The sequence below is a fragment of the Apostichopus japonicus genome, chromosome 4, assembly GCF_037975245.1.
Source record: "Apostichopus japonicus isolate 1M-3 chromosome 4, ASM3797524v1, whole genome shotgun sequence".
Lineage (NCBI taxonomy): Eukaryota > Metazoa > Echinodermata > Holothuroidea > Aspidochirotida > Stichopodidae > Apostichopus > Apostichopus japonicus.
Genome location: NC_092564.1, coordinates 26114208 through 26133900, shown reverse-complemented (window position 1 = coordinate 26133900; position 19693 = coordinate 26114208). Strand labels below are relative to the sequence as shown.

Genomic DNA, 19693 nt, shown 5'->3' with positions numbered 1-19693 from the left:
TTCGGGTTGTTCGACAAAGAAGTGATTTCAAAGTAGGCCTACCAGCAAAGGTTTAAAGAACTTTTACGAAAACCGGCTTCGTGTGTGTGGGGAGAGGGGCTTTGGGAGGTAGTCGGGCAAATAATAAAGAACAAAGAAATTATGGTTACATAGATAAATAATTACTATTATTTATATATATGAACGTCATAGCCGTATACAGATGAAAGACACAGAGACAAAATAAAGTATTCATGGTCAGTTGGTTCAGAACACCTCCTGTACAATATATTTATAAGTCTGTACTGAAGAAAACATGAGCTTTAAGTAATTAAAGTCAATGAAGCTGCAATTAGAAATGATTCTATAAGAATTGCAGAGATTATTTCTATTGTGGAAGCCATCTCCTTCATTCTAACCGCTCTCTACAAAGTACAATTTGAGAAATCTTGCAATTAAACCTAGGTTTAGATTACTCAGTCTTTGTTACAAACTCATTTAAATATACAGAGCTGCTCTTTTTTTCTCTCTCCAATTATGAGATATAAATAGAGCCTTTGTAATATTATTTCTATACTCTTTCAAGCTTTTGTCAAATCAATGTTTTCTTAAAACTGTTTTGTATTGACTGACGAGGACCACACTTCCTTAATTTTTATGTATTGTTTATATTTCCTTTATAATATTGTTCTATATAATATAATATAACAACATATAAGCCTACTCAATCAGTTACATAAATAAGAAATATATATATATATATTGCAAAAGTTACAAGGAATTTTTAGATTTTGATAGTCATGTATCAAGGTCAAAGCAGTTAAAACCTAGTCATTGGTAGCTTACCACACCCATACATCCCAGGGTGCACCATTTCAACAGTAGCCACAACAAATGAAAACAACCACACAGACAATGTTATGTATCGAACTGATTTAATAAAGTATCTGGCAACAACATAATTAAAGTTAATTAACAGGTTAAATTGGCAATCTTGAAGATAGACTATTCCTCCGATATAACTTGATGATTTTGTTCTTTCACTTTCTGCATTGTCTCCGGCCTTGGATATGACGCACACCCCCAAAAAATAAACATATCAGCAAAGAGGAATTGTCTTCAACTTGTGAGAATCATTTGACATTTATTTTTTTAAGTTTAGTACTGTCCATTAAACACAAACCAAATGCAGAGTCTGGAATCAGTACTGGAATTTCTTAGATACTCCTCAAACAGTACTTTAATATGATGAAAGTGGCTTATTAAAAGAAACAAATATGTTCAAAAGGGGGGACCTGTCATCTATGTATATTGAGAACAAATACCAGCCATGATAAATGCTAGCACTTTTGATGAATGAACTCAGATTAAATTCAAAATGTTGCATGCTTTTCCTCACAAGTCAGTGATTTATTTCAGATAATTTTTTTTTTAATGTTTCTTATAATTTTTGGCACATTTTATTGCATAAGTAATGTAATGTAAATAAAATCTTATATAGCGCACTACGCGCGATGCATCTGTGCGCTTTCCAATCTAGAAAATACAATGCCATAAAACAATAAAAAGAAAAAAAACAGTAAATACATATTACCATCAATAGAAATATACAGGAATATGAGATCGAAAATCTATTAAAAGCACTGGTGAAGCGTAAAGCAAGAGCAAGAAGCGCAAGCATAAGTAAACGCAGCATTTACTAAAAATCTGTTTCAGTCATACAGGTTGACTTAATTCCCAACAGTGAGAATACAGTTAAGCAAATCAAATAAAAAAAATCAAATCCCAGCTAACAGATCCTCTGCGAGGGACTTGTTCACCTATAGTGTTGTGTGTTTGAGCTTATATGGCAGTTGCTGTGTGAGATGACAACGTTGGCTGGGGTTGCGACTACAATTTTGTGAAATTGTGGTTCAACTGTCTCGATTTTTGGCCATCAGCTTAGCTAGATCAATCTCGTACTTCATATCTTCCCCTCTGATAAACCTTTCATAATTAGTTGTGAAGAGATCGACCATCTGTTAAACGAAAATTACAAAGAAAAAAAAAAACGGTTAAGGAAAATCTGAACAGTGGAGGTAGCATTATATTGCATATTTTAATGTACATCTAAACCATGAAATTTTTCAATTTTAAGTATTTTCTACATTACAGTTTCTCTAAAACTTTACCAAAGAAACTGTAGTTGGGAATTTTAATTTGCATTATATTTTTCACTGCTTCTTTCACAATTTTTGAGACTGGCAGCCCTAACACCTCCAGAACACCTTTAGAACTATAAAATAAACTTCTTTTCCCCCCCTTATTTCAAAAAAATACAGCTATATGTTGACCAAATCAAAGAAACAACCCCCCCCCCCTCCACCCTGAACATAAAATTTACTAAACAAAAACTTGAACCTTTTCTTGATGCTTAGAAGAACAGTTACTTGTTGCTAGTGTTGTCAAAAACACAAACAACAAAACAAAATTATTCCTTTGTACTCTCACATAGTTTTCCTGACACAGTGCCTAGCTATTTGGCTCAGAAGTATTTACAACCAAACATTTTGTTATTCTGATGGGGGTGTACACATGCAAGTTTTCTACATGCAAGTGTCCAACCATTATGATGAAATAAGTTCTCTGTAACAACTTTTAACTATCAGCTTTGTGCATGATAAAATACAAGCACAGTAGAGTGAAAATAAATGAAGAGAAAGAAAAAACACATGAAACTGCAATCAATCAATCAATCAATCATTCAATCAATCCATCAATCGATCAATCAATCAATAAGACTAAAAAGTTACATCGATTTGGTAATTCAAATATGCCTTTTTTGAAATTCCCTGACAAAAGGCTACACACATTTCACACTTCAGTATGAAGAGATATAAAATACAATAATATAATCTCATGAATAGTACAATACAATTTACAATATAATAATGGAAATACAAAACATTAAAAATTTTACAAACATTAAAAATATTTCTTCAATCATAATCAATTAGAAAAAGTACTTTCTGCGCAATTCTTCAAATTAATATGTCGGTAATCATTTTGGATTGCTGGTATGCAAGTACATCACCAACATAGTGTTAACAAACATGCTCGATGCTTTATGCCTTCACGTGCCCTTCGGCAATCCCCTCCCTACCCCTACCCTTTCAGTTTAGTACCGCTATGCATAGGCGTAGGAGGCGGGGGGCTGGGGGGGCTGCAGCCCCCCCAACCAAAATTTTTGGTGAAAATTCGGGCAATATGCTGAGAAATTTTCGGGCACCTACTGAAAGAAGAAAAATTTGCAGTTGTGTTTTTCAATTTTTTGTGTGAAAATTCGGGCAATATGCTGAGAATTTTTCGAGCACCTACTGAAAGAAGAAAAATTTGCAGTGTGTTTTCAATTTTTGGAGGGAAAATTCGGGCAATATGCTGAGAATTTTTCGGGCACCTACTGAAAGAAGAGTAATTTGCAATGTGTTTTTCAATAGTTAAACTGATATTGTTATTATCGTTATTATTGTAACGACTTCCCCAATAATTAAAACCAATATGGAAGGGTAATAACACGGAAAATATAACCAAAATTTTTCGCGCGCTTGGCGCGCGTTTAACATCTTAATGTGCATATCATATAGTATTCATTGGTTAGTGGCATGTGATGTAATAACCGATGAATACCTACATGACATGCACATTAACATGTTGAACGCGCGGAGCGCGCGAAAAATTTGGTTATATTTTTCGGGCAAGTCGTTACAGCCCCCCCAAATCAAATTAGGCTCCTACGCCTATGCCGCTATGGTGGAGTAAATTGCATGAAATTGGCCCACACTTACCTCCTTTTCTGTGGTTATACCACTATTGTGCGGTGTGATGGTCACCTGTAAAGAGGTTGAGAGATGAAATTGTTACGTCACAAACTTTTCAACCTAACTTTTAGGCAAATCTTGTTGCGTCGTTTTTCAACAGTTTCTCCTTGGGGCAGTTGTTCTTCACAAAGATCTTTGTCATATGACCTTGACATGAACGCTTTGTGTCCAATTTAAAGAGACTTTTAATCCATTCTATTTATTTATGAAGTTAATCCACCATGAACTTTCTGAGTAACAATGTTTACAAGCAAGTATCACACACACACACACATGCCATCACCGTGGCATAGCCCCCACCTGGCAAGGAATCCAAGAGGTTTAGGTTTTTACTCTTCTACGCTTAAGATCTAACTAATCCCGGCTGATCTTGGAAAAATCTCTACAATGGATCTTCACTTTCTAGTGAGAAGGTGTGCCTAGTCAATGACATGTTTATAGTTACTGGGACTTCTTTAGATTTTTTATAATAATAATCATAATCATAGTAATAATAATAATAATAATCATACTACTAATAATAATAATAATCATAAAAATAATAATCATAATAATAATAATATTAATATTCAATTTTTAATTAGTGCTTTATACCAGCAAGTTTCAAAGCGCTTTACAGATGTTATATTACCCTGGTCCATGATAACCTGTCCCAGAGACAATCCCTCCAGTCAGCTGCAGTTATATACTGCACACATCACAAGTTACCTCACAGGTACCCATTAAACCCCTGGGTGGAGAGAGGCACTTGAGATCAAGCATCTTGCCCAAGGACACAACGTAATGAACTAGGCAGGAATTGAACCAGCAATCCTTGGATCACGAGTCCACTGCCTTAGCTAATTGCCACACTCTCTTTTTTTGTAACATGGCAATTTGAGCTAATCTGTTTAAATGGCATTTAGAGGTAAGGCAGACCCTTTGAAGCATCTGAGCCTTACATAGATTTATTTATATGTCACCAAATTCTTGGGTGAAAGAGTCAAATGTCTCAAATTTCAGTTGTGAAAAGAAATTGTAATGATTACTGTAATGAGATAAGATGTTGGAGAAGAAATGTTCAAGTGGTAAACATTCGGATTCACTACTTGTTGAATAAACTGCATCATTTATCTTTCACTAACATATTTTGACAGTTAAGTTTACTCCTTTTAAATATGAAACGTTAAACTCAATTAAATATGTCACTGAGGTAGATTAAAAACATCAGAGGCTTGATCAAGGTGAAACTGGGGCAAAATGTCTTATAATCATAGAACATTTGGCTGAAACACCTACCCCTGGGGTATTCCAAAGCTCAGAATCTTCTGGAAGAGGCTCTTGATTGAAAACGTCAAGGACAGCTCCAGATATCCAACCATTCCTGCGGCAAACACACAAGAAAGAGAGAAGAGAAAAGTCAAACTAATGAAGGAAACCCCGGAGATAAACATAAAACATAAATAATCTTCCCTGGCGGCAGCTGCAGTAAGATGCAGGGAAAGTGTTCTCATTGAAGAAAATATATTAAGCTTTAGGAACATAAAGATCTTTTGGGAATGGTGGTTAATACACATTATCATCACTCTTTTTGTGACTGTGGTAACCACAATCTGATTCCTGAGAATGACACACACCCCCCATGCTCACACAAAACAAGCATCTTCTCCTAACCTGTCACAAACGCTTATCAGAAAATAAATTTGAATTCACATGGAAAGAATACAGTGGGTGATATTTAGAACTTTTTGTTTAATCCATGGGACACAGAATTTCCAGAATTGTATTAAATGTCGAGGTCATGCCGGACAGAGGGCACTACACAGAATTCACTGACCGTCCGGCCTACAATGCCCGACGTCTGGCCACCCTGGTACATGCTGGCATATCTATAATGTAATGTTAGAGATTCACCAATGAGAAAGCACTTACCTCCATTCTAAAATACATAAAAAAAACATAAAAAATATTTTTGCAAAATATTAGATGTGCTACAGTTTACTTGTTGACAAACTTATGAAGGATATTCCCACCTCAGTGCTTTGATTACGGTTTCACTCTTCACAGCATCCCCTCTGCCGACGTTAATGAAAAGTGGTTTCTGTGAACAATAGAAGGAGGTAACTTGGTAAGAAGCAGAAAGATTGCATCATACACTTATTTCATTTCGATTTAACGAAGCAGGCTGCCTCTCATAGCCGTTACTCCATCTCTCAGAATAATCAATACTTTTTGGGAGTTAATGTTCCATACAGACTACAGGGTATATCATGCATTTTTTCTTTCCAGATATTGCTATCACTAGCCTTAATTGGATATGAAATTCTGGGCAGTCTGTGTCAGAAGACATCGGACATGTCAAACAAAACCAAATCTGATTGCATTAATTAAAGTGATGAGAAATGCTTCATGACATTCATGTTGAACAGCGCAAAAGCTTAAACACCAAATAAATCAACCAAAAAACAAGATAAAAAAATTACATGTGCAGGGATTTTAGGAAAGTGTCATGTTTAGTACCTTATTTCATTGTATATCTTCTTGCATATTCCTATTGAATATTTGGTATTGTGGCAGATGTGAAAATATATGTATGTTTTAATTTATCAAATATTTGAGATGGAGATCGACTGCTTGCACAATGATTAAAGTAAGTGATACCGATCTCAAAATGAATTGCCCAAGTGACAATATAATACCCAAATTGAACTATCAAGGATATGAAGACTTGAAAACCTTTCTCCAGGGTGAAAAAACCATCTCCAATATCTTGCAAGTCAACCAAACATTTTAACTTGTGATATACCACAAGGCTGCTGAATAGATTAGTGTTCAACAGGCACATGCAACCTTCTCCTCTGAATACAACAGCATTGTGACAAAGTTAGTTTTTGTTTTCAGCAAGTCCTGGCTTGAGTCACTTTGTGAAGTTAACAGTGACTTCGTCTATGAATGGACTGGATAAAGATTTTTACTGATAATGACTCCACATGACACTATCATCAACTGACTCAGAAAGACACGTCTGGTAATACTTACATTTCCTTAAATAAACATAAATTCTATCTAACAATTGACTACATGATTCAACTGGTCAATTCTATGATAAAAGCAATTCTATGATGAAGCACCACCAGCTGTTTCAACTAACACCAAATTTCCATTCGGATGACCACACATGAGCTTTGGAGGTCTGCGGAAAACTAGTTGTTTTACATCAAATTCAGATTGCACTGTTATATACTTAATATTGCCACATTGGTCAAACAGTAAATTGGTATCATCCTCCATTCACTTTGGACGTGGTACTGAAATAAAATAGTTTTGATTGGACAACCAAGTGGTAAGACCTTGTTGTCTGAGGGACCAGAAAAATATCCTTAAAAACTTGCACAGACATATGGGGAAATATGATTTAAAAAATATGAATACCTTTGTGCAACTACGGAAACACTCCTCCTTGTAAAAGTCTATCGTGTCTGGGCTACTGGGAAGCAAGTTACATAAGACGTCACACTCACCACAGACATCAAGCACATCTGAAGTCAATCTATTTATAGAAAAAGAAAACAATACAGTTAACTGACTATGTACTCTTTCACTGCATATCATGATGTCAAGACACTAATGGGTGCCATGGTTACCAAGGATGAATGGAATGATTAGTTGACGATTATCACCATGGCAACTGATTATACTAAAGTGACTGATTACACTAAGTGTCGTTAACTATATATGATCTTCAGTGTCGAATAAACAAGAACTGTTTTCGAGTGTTCGTTAACATATTTTTCATTTTAAAAGAAACTGAAATCGCAAACAAATTTTGAAAAAGAAGATATATAATTGACTAAGAATGGGGTTCCATTATACAAGCTTTTTCGGACATATATTGCGTATGTAATAGCAAATATTGAGTAAGTTTTTTCTATCTTGATGTTAAAGGACACATTGTGAAGTGCAGGAAATTTACATTCTGAGTCAACTTATGCAAATTTTCAATCACAATAATCGGAAGGACAATAATGAACAACCAATCAGCACATTATATTTTCTTGTTACTCGAAACAAAATTCAAGTATATTAGTCAAGTAAAATGAAACAATCAAGTATATTTTAGTATCAAATAGAATAAAGTAAACTTCAGCAAAATCGAGTCAACAATTCTTTTGTAAGTGTACGAATGACTCGACAAAAACAAGGTAAGAATACAAGATAAACTATCATGTCACATTTCCTACCGACCTGTATTCATCGATGAACTCTGACCTCTCATGTGGCCGTCTCTCTCTGGTCACGACCCCGATTGTTCTCATTCCAACGGATTTACAATACTTTGCAACTTTATGGAAAGAAGGCAAATTTACACTGAAAGCTGATAGTATTTAGTACTGTATGTGTATTTATTTTACCTAATAGAAAACTTTTACTTTAAAAATAAAAAAATATAAACAAAGACTGATGACACATAATACACTAACAATATTTATATCATTATGCTTTGGTCTGTCAGAAGCCTGTATGCAATGCTACAGGTTGAGTATAAAATATCTTTTCTTAAGTTCTTTACAAACATAAACACACAGAGGTGTGATTTACATTTAAACTGAAGACCCATTGTTTTTTCCATTGTTCAAATCCACATTCCCTAACCTTTTAACAACACCCCTGAACAAAAGAATTTGTCTGAGGACGTGGGGATTCTTATGTTCAAGTCCTCAGTCAGAATACAATACAGCTGCGTATGTACAAAGGCACACACACACATTAAAGTAATATTCTCATGGTAGAAAGTGTTGCAGAATGTCTTCAATCTTTCTTTATGTTAACTGAACCACTAAATGAAAACAGAGAGCGTGTGGGTTCTATCTTCAAAATCCTAATGATTTTTTAAAACTTGGTGGTACTTTGGAAGAAAACTTGTACCTGGCAACAGTAGAATACGTGACATCACCATGGAAGAACATATCACAGACCACCTACAACGGTGTCATACAAGCGTAAGATAGGGTTTAAAAATTTAAAACATTGAAAATTAAATACAAACCAGATTAAGAGATAGGGACAGAATATTGAGATGTAATGTTGGTACATAGATGATATATCCTACCCTTCTATTCTATGATACTTCTTTGTCTATGTCCATATAAATACATTGACTTGCATTACAAAGCAAGACAAATATGCATAATTTCAATTCAAAGTGTTAGTACTAAGTGGCATTACAGGGGCAGGGTACTGTAGGTGCAGGGGATGCTCACACGTTATTTGATACTGCAATTTTCTCTTTCACTTAGAGTTCAATCCATAACAATCAGTAACAATGAAAGACATCCCTTTTCCATGCCCTCCCCCTCCCCCCCCCTCCCTTCTTCATGTAAACAACTTTCTGAGAACATCACTGTCAGTACAGTTGTGCAGCAGCAACCAAACAATTTCCAATGAAACTGGTTGAACCTGTGTTATACTAAATTATATATTTTTACATGTCTGCAGACATACCTTGGCACCCAATGTCACCTGCTCCAATGATTGCTATCGTGAGTTCCGAAAGTTCTCGGTATGTTTTAAACTTTTCATAGTTCCTGTGGCAGAAAAAAGAAAAGAAAACCAAACCTGTGATTTTCAGACGATACTTGGGAAGAGGAGAGGATACAGGAAGGATGACAGAGAAGATGGTAAAGATTGCAAAATACAGAATGAAGCTACTCAAAGGACTGAAAATAAGAATATAAATAAAGGCAAGTCAAATGTAGAAAATGAGAACTCAATCTCATGAGCATATATACCACAGTGATGAGCCTTGGGTAAAAAATAAATCACAGAATTTTGCAAGAATTGCGGTATAGGCTCCAGTTTGCATATGCTACAGTGTGTTAGGATAAGAGTTTTTGTCCCCGAGGTAGAAAAGAAATCACGGATATTCGGCGAATTGGGGGAAAAAGCTCATGCCTGCTTATGAGCATATATTCCTTCAGGAATGCAATGATTCTGTAGCTATTCAAACATAAGTTTCAAAATCCTGGATTATGCCATAACTGATTAAAAAGCTGTCCTTAAGGTAAAACATACCAACGTTGACATTTCTGTTGTTCCCTCATTCCCTCAAAATTCCGCTCGTGGGCAATTATATAGCCCAAAACGTACTCAGCCATGCGAACACCGAATACTCCACCCATCCTGGTTATTTTGATGTTGGGAAAATTTGATGTCTGTTTTAAATAATTTGTAAGTGGGTCATAACCTGGTAATGAAAACAAAAAAACAGTGAAAAGTAACACAAAAAGGGAAAGAAAGAAAGGAATTCCAATTTATTCTTGGCTCCAGTTAGAAAAGAGGACATTAAGAATACTTTGTTACCCCAGAGTGAATAAAACAAGGTCTCACTGACATCACAAGCAACCAGAAAGCCAGCAGTCTTAGTGATTCCTTGTATTATATACTGTATATGGAATCACCTGATTGATAGAGCAACATTTATACTGAGGAAATGTTTCCTGAAGTCAAGTACCAGAACATCATACCAGATAACTTGGTCATTGCAAAGGTATTACCCTTCTGAATGTCGACGATTTGGCATTTGCAATCAAGGCCTACTCTCTTTTTTGGTTTCGATGATAACCGTCACCAATTCAGTCATGATGGCTGTGTGTGAATAAATTGGTGTGTGTGTGATGCCCAGCTTGTAAACATGGTATCTCAATATAGGAACCATGGATACTCTCTATTCTTCATACAGTATGTTGCTACCATTGGTCTTATGAGCCCTGGTCCTTTACCTGCATAGGTCACTTGTACCCATTTAACATTGGGTATGTAATCCATCATTCTTGTTAGATCAGCTGGTGAAGTTACTAACACCTCTGCTTGCTCCAATTTCTTCTTTAGTGCCTCTGGAAAAGGAAGATTATACATACAATATACCATTGTCTATTTCAAAAATAATGATACTTCAGCATAAGATATATTTATAACGCACAGTCATATTTCAATATTTCAGATTAAGATATATGCAAAATTGCAAATATATTTTTGTAAATGAAAGAGAACCATAGGGATGTTTTTCATATGTCTTTTGGATAATGTTGACACACTTAACAAACAATCATATATGTAAAATATTAAAACTAAATCAATTCCTTCTATTTACATGATGATATTTATTATGATGAATCTTTATAAAGTTCCTTCGTAAGACAAACAGAATTTCATCAAAATGCTGGGTTTACTGAGGTTCTAAATTTTGTTCTGTTATGATATTGGACCATTTCTGTGTGAGGAGCAGAGAAGTGACTTTTATAACCTTGCACTTGAAAACAAAAAAGGAAGAAATTTAAAATTAGATGCAAGAGTAACATTAGCAAACCCCAAAATCAGATCTTAAAGCTTAAGACTTAAATTATACACCAGGCAGAACTTTACTTGACTTGTCTTGACAGAAGTAATATTAGAGTTCTGTGTTTTTTTAGATTGCTTGCATTGATTGCCTAATAGTTTGCCCAAAAGACAATGTATCCACCTGTTCTCAATCCGGTCTGTTGCTAAAGTTTGCAACTTTGGTTGTTTTTTTAATACTACAATGTTTTGTAATGGCACTGAGACTGGTTTAGCAGATACCCCAATATCAATGCAGTCTATCATGCTGAGAACACATAATGACTGGAAAAAGTGGGTATCCCTTCCCAGACATCAATCCCTACAGTTAAAAAAAAAATCATTTTGCCTCTATCAAATGATCATTCAAGATCTGTCAGTGTCTTGCCCGACCAATCCGAAACTCCTTTGGGGTCTCTGTATAGTGAAACGACCGGTTGCAAACGAATAATACTACTCTATAGATCAGTAACTGTGAAGGAGGCACCAGCACCTCTACAAACAGCTGCAAATAATACAAGACTGACTTTACCAGGCTGCATTGCTATGTCAAGGATAGACATTGAGGCTGAAGGAAACCTCTTCTTGAAAGTGGCTTCAAAAAACCCAGCATTTGGGAAAGGAGCACCCACTGGATGTATGCAAACTTCATAAGTTACCACCTTAGGATAATGTATTGTCGACATCGTGGAACAGGAGAGTCTGAGACCTAAAAAGATCAAAGAGTACAGAAGGAGGAATGAAGAGAGGATGATAGAAACTGTAAGAAATGGCCATTGGTTGATCTTGTTGATTATTCCATCGTCTCCTCAATATATATACTGCAGGGCTAACCATCTTTTAGCATGGGTTGATTCTTCACAAGTTCACAAGCATCAAAAGGCTGTTTGGACCAAGCAAAGCAGCCCTGGAAATAATTGAAGGCACCAAAAATTGAGGTTTTTAAAAAATCAGGATATTCCAGTAACTGCAATTGATGTTTAGATCAATGATGCCAGAAATATTCTACAGTACATCCAAATTACGTCCTCACAGCATTATAAACAATATAAATTTTTTAAATTATATAGGTGGTATTTAGTAAATGAATCTGGCAACAAACAGGGAATGACGTCATCACTGCAATTCAAGATGGTATTGTTGATAATATCCTGAATGTATCAACTGGTTTCAAGGAATTAACATCAGAAAGATTATGTAAAAAATTGAAGCTTAAAATTATTAAAGAATACTGTACTTGCCATGATGACGTCACAGACCACCTACTGTGACCTACTCCAAAAGAATCCAAGGGCAGAATTGGTAACATTCAATTAACCATATTTTGAGTTTGAGACACGATATTGAGATTGGCCTTCAACTTACAATAACACTGTAACAGTGCGAACGTTTTCTATGTCCCTATGTCCATATATAACTTAGTGTAGCATTGACTGCTACTGAAGTGTAGTAAGATTGACAATTTAGTCTAGGCCTAGTCCAGCACAAGCCCTTAAACATCCTTAACTTTACCTTTAGGACCAGATTCCATTGACAAGGGTATGGTAGTATCAGGCTACTACATAACTGGTTTACCATAGCCTACGTAAAAAAGTATTTGATAGAGGCATCGGGCCTAACTTACAATAGCCTAGGCCTACTGTGTAGTGTAGGCAGGTCTCTTGCTTCTTGGGGGCATATGTGGTCATGGTTAGTCCTTGACTGGAATACCTCTTAAACGTAGCATTAGCAAGAAGCTTAGGCCTACCTTTTGGTGTCCCCAGTCTGATCAAATGTAACCAGCTATTTAAAACTGTTCCTGAATACATACGTTATAACATTTGCGCTATGCAAATGAGGTGACCATGGTTCAACTATACGATCTTCATTTAATACTAGTAGCGGAACCCATGCTACCCTGAAATCCAAGGTTCAATCATTTCGTACACAAGGGAGCACATATCTTTGACACATTACGTCAGTGCTCTTCACTTTCCCTTGAACTTTGTTTCGAACACAAGTAAACGAAAGTCAAGTGTTGACAAATTTGTTTAGTAATTCTTATCCTTAACAACTACGCTACCATGTAACCGAGTGTATATTTGAGTGAGTATCAGCTGGAATGCAACTTCGTAAACTTCTTTGGAAAGACGTAAAATCCACAACAATTCACAGGCATCAATACCAATTGGAATTTGGATGTTGTGTAGGCTGTTGTAATTTACTGTTCTGTACCTTACTGTACAGTATCCTGTAACGCTAGGCCCAGACTACAGTACAGTACAAACGTTTACTGACCATGTAATTTGTAAATAGACAAAACTAGCTTACCGAATTTAAAACAGGCATAGTGAAGACAGAATGTAATAAAATGCCTATGGTGGTTTAATGTTGTATGGCCAAACACCTACCTAGGTCTAGTCTAATGTTGCCTTTGTAAAGTAGGCATACAGTAGGCTAAAGAAATATGATTAGCTTAGCCTTGCCCATCTGTACAACTAGTACAAGCCTGTCTGACTCTTGAGTCGGGCAGGAGGAAGTGAGTAATTATAATCAAGTCTTTAATAATTGTGAGCACATTCCTTGATGACATCAGGACTTATAAGCTGGTTTGACTAGGGTTGAAATATTTATCTTAGATTCATTGTAAGCAGAGTTAAATCCTAATTGTTCCCAACCGAAAAAGTTGTCAAAACACAGCCTAGTCAATTTCTGATAGGATGTGCTCCTACATTTACAACTGAAAAAATGCTACTACAGTATGACTATCTACAGTATAAGTCTGCACAAACAGATAACAGGAGGGGGAAGATGATGCATGCCCTTATTTGCTTGGCAGTCAGTCGAAAAGAATGAATGTATGATCATAAAGTTATTCCAAAACTTCTCTTAAATAAATTCTTATTGAAGTTCGAAGTCAACTATGCTAAAAGTTGGCATCATGAAACTTACAACTTAATCATAGCAATATATGTTGCAAGCTTCATGTAAAATTGTAAATGTGTTATGTATAAAAATAGAGATCTAACGTAATTAGTCTTATGTGTAGTGGCTGTACCACAAGGCTGATGTGTATTTCAATCGAAGTAAGGTGCTTGAGTCAACATTGCCTTGATTTTCAACATTCAGATCTTGACCAAAAAAGGCATCTTCACACTAGAGTCCACACCTTAAAATTTGGGCTATTTACTTGGTAAATGGCAGTGAATTGTGACGTGTAGTAGTAGAAATAAAAAGGCAATTGGCATTCGATATGCCAGTAGATAAAAGAATATGAAAATTTAATTAGTTGGTTAATAATCATCAGTCAAAGAAATCCTTTTGATTTCTGTACCTTTAGCCGGTAGATTTTTGAAGTACATACTTGCACTATTTAGCAAGAGGCTAAATTGTGAATTCTAGGCCTGAAAGTTAAAGTCGCTTTTGAAAAGTCAGAAGTCCCATATTGTTTACGACAGCAAACTAATGTATTTCCTAGGAATTCGTAAGTAGTGCTGTACGGATTGATATAAATGGAATCCAACAAAACCTGCCCTAGAAAGATCTGGTCTTGTACCTGCAGATACTTGCTGTGGTTTTGGGTTGTTATAAAGTTTTCCAGGAACATTGTGTTAAACATATTTTGTTGTCTTAGCAAGGTTGGTAAAGTAATTTTAAATTTTTTTCTTACAGAGAGCGCCATCAAAATGTCATCTATTCCAAGAGCCATCCAGGACATAAAAGGTACTGAATATTCAAATATGTTAATTACCTCATGAATTTTTTTCATAATATGGAATAGCAACACTTGTTATCCTGCTCCAAGTTCAGTTATTTCTAAATTAAATAACTGCATTTAATTTCATCTTCAGGCTGCATCCAGGCTCTTACCAACGAACAAGAAAATGGACCAATCACAGACAATTGTACAGAACTGCAAAAGTTTTGTGCAAAACTGGAGTATGTCCTTCAGATTGATATGAAAGGTATGTTTTCACCCCCTCTTAGCTTTTTTCATTTTTCCAGGGAACACCAAAATTACATTTAAATAAATATAAAATGTTGCGGATATGTGCTTTGCAGTAATTATCCACATCTGATTCTCTCAGGAAGTTCTGCATTTAGATAAACTTTCATACATGAATTGGTTTTGGCAGGCTATCAAAAGTTTGGCAATGAAATTTCTTTGTCATTTAATTTCTGATTTTTATTGTTTTGTTCATTTGGTTTTAACTATTAAAGTAGTCTTAAATTTGGTCAATGGTATTCAATACATATATTTTACAAAAAAAAGTTATGAATTTGAAGTATTTCTACTAGGTAAACCATTCAGTAGGCTGCAAATTGCAGCAGGGAGTGGGGGTGGGATAGGAGAGGGGTGGTGTAGGGATGAGGTCTGAAAGAAAGGACATGGCCAAGCAAGAATATTAACTTATCAACACGGTATCAACAACTGAACTAAATAAGCAAGAGTTTTGCAAGTTTTGCATCTTGTGTATTGTTATCAATGCTGTTGGAGTCATTAGGCATCGTCAGTATTTTCAAAACAGCAACAAAAAAAACTTTGTATGGTGGGCAGAATATGCTTTGAAAATCGTCTGAGCTTTGAGTTAATTTAAAAGTAGATCAAAACAATGGGACTTTTAAATCATTTTTCTACAATTGTAATATTTAAAAGTTCTTTTCAGATGCTATAGAATTCAGACTTGAGAAACATGTTGCAATCATTGTACCCATTGGTCTAACTTTCATATATAATCATACACAAACTTTCTACAGTAAATAAGCAATTTGTTAACAGTATATTCTCTCTTCTTTCTCCCATTTCTCTAGTACGAGTTGGGATGCTCGGAGGCAAGAAAGATTACTGGGACTTTTTCTGTTCGTGTCTCGGCAAGGTCAAAGGACTGAATGATGGAATCCGATTCGTAAAAAACATGAAAGAGGTACAATGTGTTTTCCCATCTGAACCCTTCAGAAACTGTCCCTGGTGATAAGTTAGACGTATCAAGCTGACCCCCACTAGAACAACAGCTGAGTTATTCTTTATTCATCTAAATTTGCATGAAAGAAAGACAATCTAAGTCCTTTAAGTTGTTTAGAGGAGTTACTTGCAGTTGCTAGTTTCTTAAAGCTTATTTTAATTTTAAAATTTTAATTTTAAAAGTGACAATAATATTCTGTAGGTGTTTGGTATATATGTTCTGTATATTTATATATAGTTGAACAAGTCACCCAGTTTAACTTTCTTGGGTCTCTGATAACCAGCAGTGGTGGCTGTTCTGTGGAGATCAGAAGATGCTTAGCAATGGCCAGGTCAGCTATGGTTGGCCTGAACAAGATATGGGCTGATAGAGGCATCACAAAGGCAACAAAAACACAGCTGGTTTCAGCACTTATCTTTCCATTAGCCATTTATGGATGTGAAACCTGGACTCTAACCAAATCTGACCAAAGGAGGATCAATTCATTTGAAATGTGGTGTTGGCGTAGGATGCTCCGCATATCCTGGATCATGAAGAGAACTAATGATAGTGTTCTGCAGGAGGTCCAGCCAAAAAAACCTCTTTTGTGCATCATCCAGAGCCAAATGTTAAGCTACTTTGGTCACATTGCAAGAAGAGAAGGAGACTGTATTGAGAAAGTCATCATGCAAGGTCGAGTTGAAGGGAGCAGAAAACCTGGTAGACCCAGGACCAGATGGTTTGACCAAATAAAATCTTTGGTCGGATCGAGTTCTCTTCAAGATCTTTATTCTCTTGCCAAGGATCGTCAGAAATGGCGTGCCATTGTTGACGTCACGAGCTGTCAGTCATGACGGTATCGAACCAACCAACCAATATTTATATATATTTATTTACATATATATCTATATTTACTTAGCCATTGTAAAATCACAGAACAATATTAATTATATAAGGGAATAATTCACCTCAAATTTCACTAATTATTTATCAGGTCAAAACATCGTTAGGGAGAGGCAGAGCCTTCATCAGATATAGCCTTGTACATCATAGACTCGGTGACACCCTGCAACAGTGTGTGTCCAGTGAAGAAATAACAAGGTCAGTATTTGATGAAGAGAAGGGGGGGGGGAGAGGAAGGGGGGGGAGAGGAAGGGTGGGGAGCAGTATGGTAGCGGAGAGAAAGGGGAATATATATCAGATACAGTTGTATGCTAGAAACTCTCTTGAATGTTGAGTTTAGTATAAACTCTGTGTTTGTTTGAAGTTTGAACATGCAAGCAACAGGTTAAGTACTGAGTGTACATGACAGGGTCATTTCCAATTAATTCCATCAAAATAGCTTGACTGAATATTGTCAAAGTAAATCATGGACAAATCTCTGTACAAAAGGCCAAAGAAAAGGTAAACCCACTTAAAGTTCAATTTTGAGTTTCATCACATTGAAGGAAGTGTTTGAAGGCTCTCCAACTAAGGTACCAATAATTTGAAATGTGAAATATTTATACTGTAGTGGGTATAGGCTACATTCTGACATTGAAATTAAAAGGCTTGCAGGACTAGATACCACTTTTTGTGTAAAGTGGCCCCTGGTTCACATGTGATATTTTGGTTGAGCCATGAACCACTTGAGTTTAATCAGGAGCCATTTGTGTCTATTTTTACCTATCATGTGTACTCTCTTTTCCCCCTGATGCACAGAACTATCACTCAACAACTTGGTTGGATGAATGATGAAAGTTTTATGTTTCTGGTGTTGCTCTTTTAATTTGCTATGATAGAAAATTGTGTCTGCAATTGGTTATGGTGCTACTAAGCATTGACAAAAAAATATGTTTCTGGAATTTAGTTGCAGGGATCTAACAGGCTGTTTGGCAAGTTATGTAATGATGTGGGGGGGGGGGAAGGGTTGGGGGAGGGCATTAATTATGATGGGGGAGGGAAGGGTTGGAGAGGGCATTAATTATGATAGGGGAGGGAAGGGTGGGGGGAGGGCATAACTTTACTGTCTCCCAGTTATTTTGGACCATGGCTACACAACTAGCAAATTTCATCTTTCTAAGTGACAAGAATTACAACAGTCACTGTATATGTTTGTACTGCATAATGCATATATGGTGTGACATAGCAGCATCTTTGTGAGTTGAATCGATGAAAATCCCATAAAACTTCTTTAATATTCAATCCATGCCTTCTTGAAAACATTCAAACAAAGTACAGTTTTTATTGTGGAAACAGTTAACAATATTGACAGGAAGAATTTGCAGTTATAACAAACACTTTAAGAGATAAAAAATCACCTTCATTTCATATTAGGCTGAAGATATGAAATGTGTTAAGTGTAGCTACCCAGTTACTGTAAAATGGCTTTCCCGCTTTGAAGCAATTTTAAGCACAGACCAAAATAAGCAAGTTTCCACTATTCCTTTCTGCTTAAAGATGTATTTTACAATATAGTTTTACCATAGGGAACTATGTGGTTGCTGTAGTAACTAATCAGTAATTTATTAAGCTACTTGCTACTCCCATATTCGCATCCATTTATCCGTTGAATGATTAACACTTTTGAGATCATCTAAGTTAAATATTATTATTATGACTTTTTGGCTCCCTTGACGACAAAACTCCACTCCTTTGCGGTAAACGAAAGTTGCCAAAGAGCTCCATTTCTGTGATAATCATGTTTTCCAAAATTACTATGACATTGCAGTGCTTTCCCATTTCTTTCTTACCAATATAGCAAGCTTTTTTTCATACTTTATTTACTACAGAAAACTGTAAGAAGTTTCCTTCCTTCCTTCCCTCCCACCCCTCCCCCCCCCTTTTCACCATGCTTTTCTAAGCCGTTGCCATTGATTAACCCTTCTTTACTATTCTCTCCTCCTGTGCCCAGACAATGGTACAATGAATCTTCCATACTCCGCCAGCCAGGGGCTTTTTCCGCAGTTGTCAATGACTTCTATGATCTTAATGATATTCAATTCGACCTGACCCCTTCAGGACAGGAACTAGACACAGCATGGCCGACCTTTGCCAGAAGTGCCATAGGCGTTGGTCTGTACCTGTGGAACCCACCCACTCGCTCCTCCAGTATGGCTAGCATAAACTCGCAGGTGTGTGTGCTACCCCTGATTATGATGGATATTGTTTTACCGAGCTGTTTAAGCTAGTTTATACCTTTATAAAAGAGAAGAGAGTACAAAAGTCTCTGAGATGGAGGCAAAAGTTTGTTAGAAAGAACGTGTCTTTTTTAGGTTTCACTTCTTTTGCTTCCTTTACTGCCTTTTGTTCACTTTTTGTCTTGGAGGAATTACCTGATTGTACTTTTCTTTTGCACCTTTTGATAAAGGAGGAGGAAGGTGCTTAGGAATTAAGGAAGGGGGTACCTTAGTCATTCTCACTTCCATATTAAAGAATTTGATATTAAAACAAAAGTTGGTACTCTTTTTTAATGATTTCTGTGTAAAGTTCTCCATGATAATCAGTTACTATGTCTTCCTCGTTGTTATTCATAGACCACATACCAATCACCTCCCTCTCCTTTTGCCATTGTAAAATTCAAGGTACCAATTTTACTTGTGT

General features: G+C 36.0%; 2 protein-coding genes across 5 annotated transcripts in view; one reads left to right on the top strand and one right to left on the bottom strand.

The window, feature by feature from the left end:
• Positions 1-1656: 1656 nt before the first annotated feature.
• LOC139966960 (glyoxylate/hydroxypyruvate reductase A-like) lies at positions 1657-13138 on the bottom strand. 3 transcript variants are annotated; one of them, XM_071970471.1, is made up of 11 exons: positions 13000-13138; positions 11722-11898; positions 10595-10708; positions 9888-10059; positions 9318-9400; positions 8061-8157; positions 7248-7365; positions 5849-5916; positions 5115-5199; positions 3804-3848; positions 1657-1997 (listed from the first exon to the last, which is right to left on the bottom strand). In XM_071970471.1, the coding sequence occupies exons 2-11, from the start codon at positions 11873-11875 to the stop codon at positions 1893-1895; spliced, it is 1041 nt and encodes a 346-aa protein (XP_071826572.1). In that variant the 5' UTR covers positions 11876-11898; positions 13000-13138; the 3' UTR covers positions 1657-1892. The 3 variants fall into 3 exon arrangements, with proteins under 3 accessions (XP_071826572.1, XP_071826571.1, XP_071826569.1); XM_071970470.1 differs by having other exon boundaries at positions 12937-13095; XM_071970468.1 differs by lacking the exon at positions 13000-13138 and adding an exon at positions 12814-12941.
• Positions 13139-13149: 11 nt separating this feature from the next.
• LOC139966957 (FYVE and coiled-coil domain-containing protein 1-like) overlaps positions 13150-19693 on the top strand; it is a 28004-nt gene continuing 21460 nt past the window's right edge. The window contains exons 1-6 of one of the 2 annotated variants that reach the window (XM_071970463.1): positions 13150-13274; positions 14841-14891; positions 15020-15133; positions 15981-16093; positions 17106-17212; positions 19005-19224. In XM_071970463.1, the coding sequence (XP_071826564.1) occupies positions 14855-14891; positions 15020-15133; positions 15981-16093; positions 17106-17212; positions 19005-19224 (591 nt within the window). In that variant the 5' untranslated portion in view covers positions 13150-13274; positions 14841-14854. Of the gene's footprint in view, positions 13375-14840; positions 14892-15019; positions 15134-15980; positions 16094-17105; positions 17213-19004; positions 19225-19693 lie in introns of both variants that reach the window. The other variant, XM_071970464.1, reaches the window with a different exon arrangement.

Coding starts and splice junctions, on each gene's coding strand:
- LOC139966960 (XM_071970468.1), bottom strand. CDS start 12,877: ATGACCACATATGCCCCCAAGAAGCAAGAGACCTGCCTACACTACACA. Junction 11,899..12,813: donor CACAGTAGGCCTAGGCTATT/GTAAGTTAGGCC, acceptor TGATCTTTTTAG/GTCTCAGACTCTCCTGTTCC. Junction 3,849..5,114: donor AGCTTTGGAATACCCCAGGG/GTAGGTGTTTCA, acceptor ACCTCTTTACAG/GTGACCATCACACCGCACAA.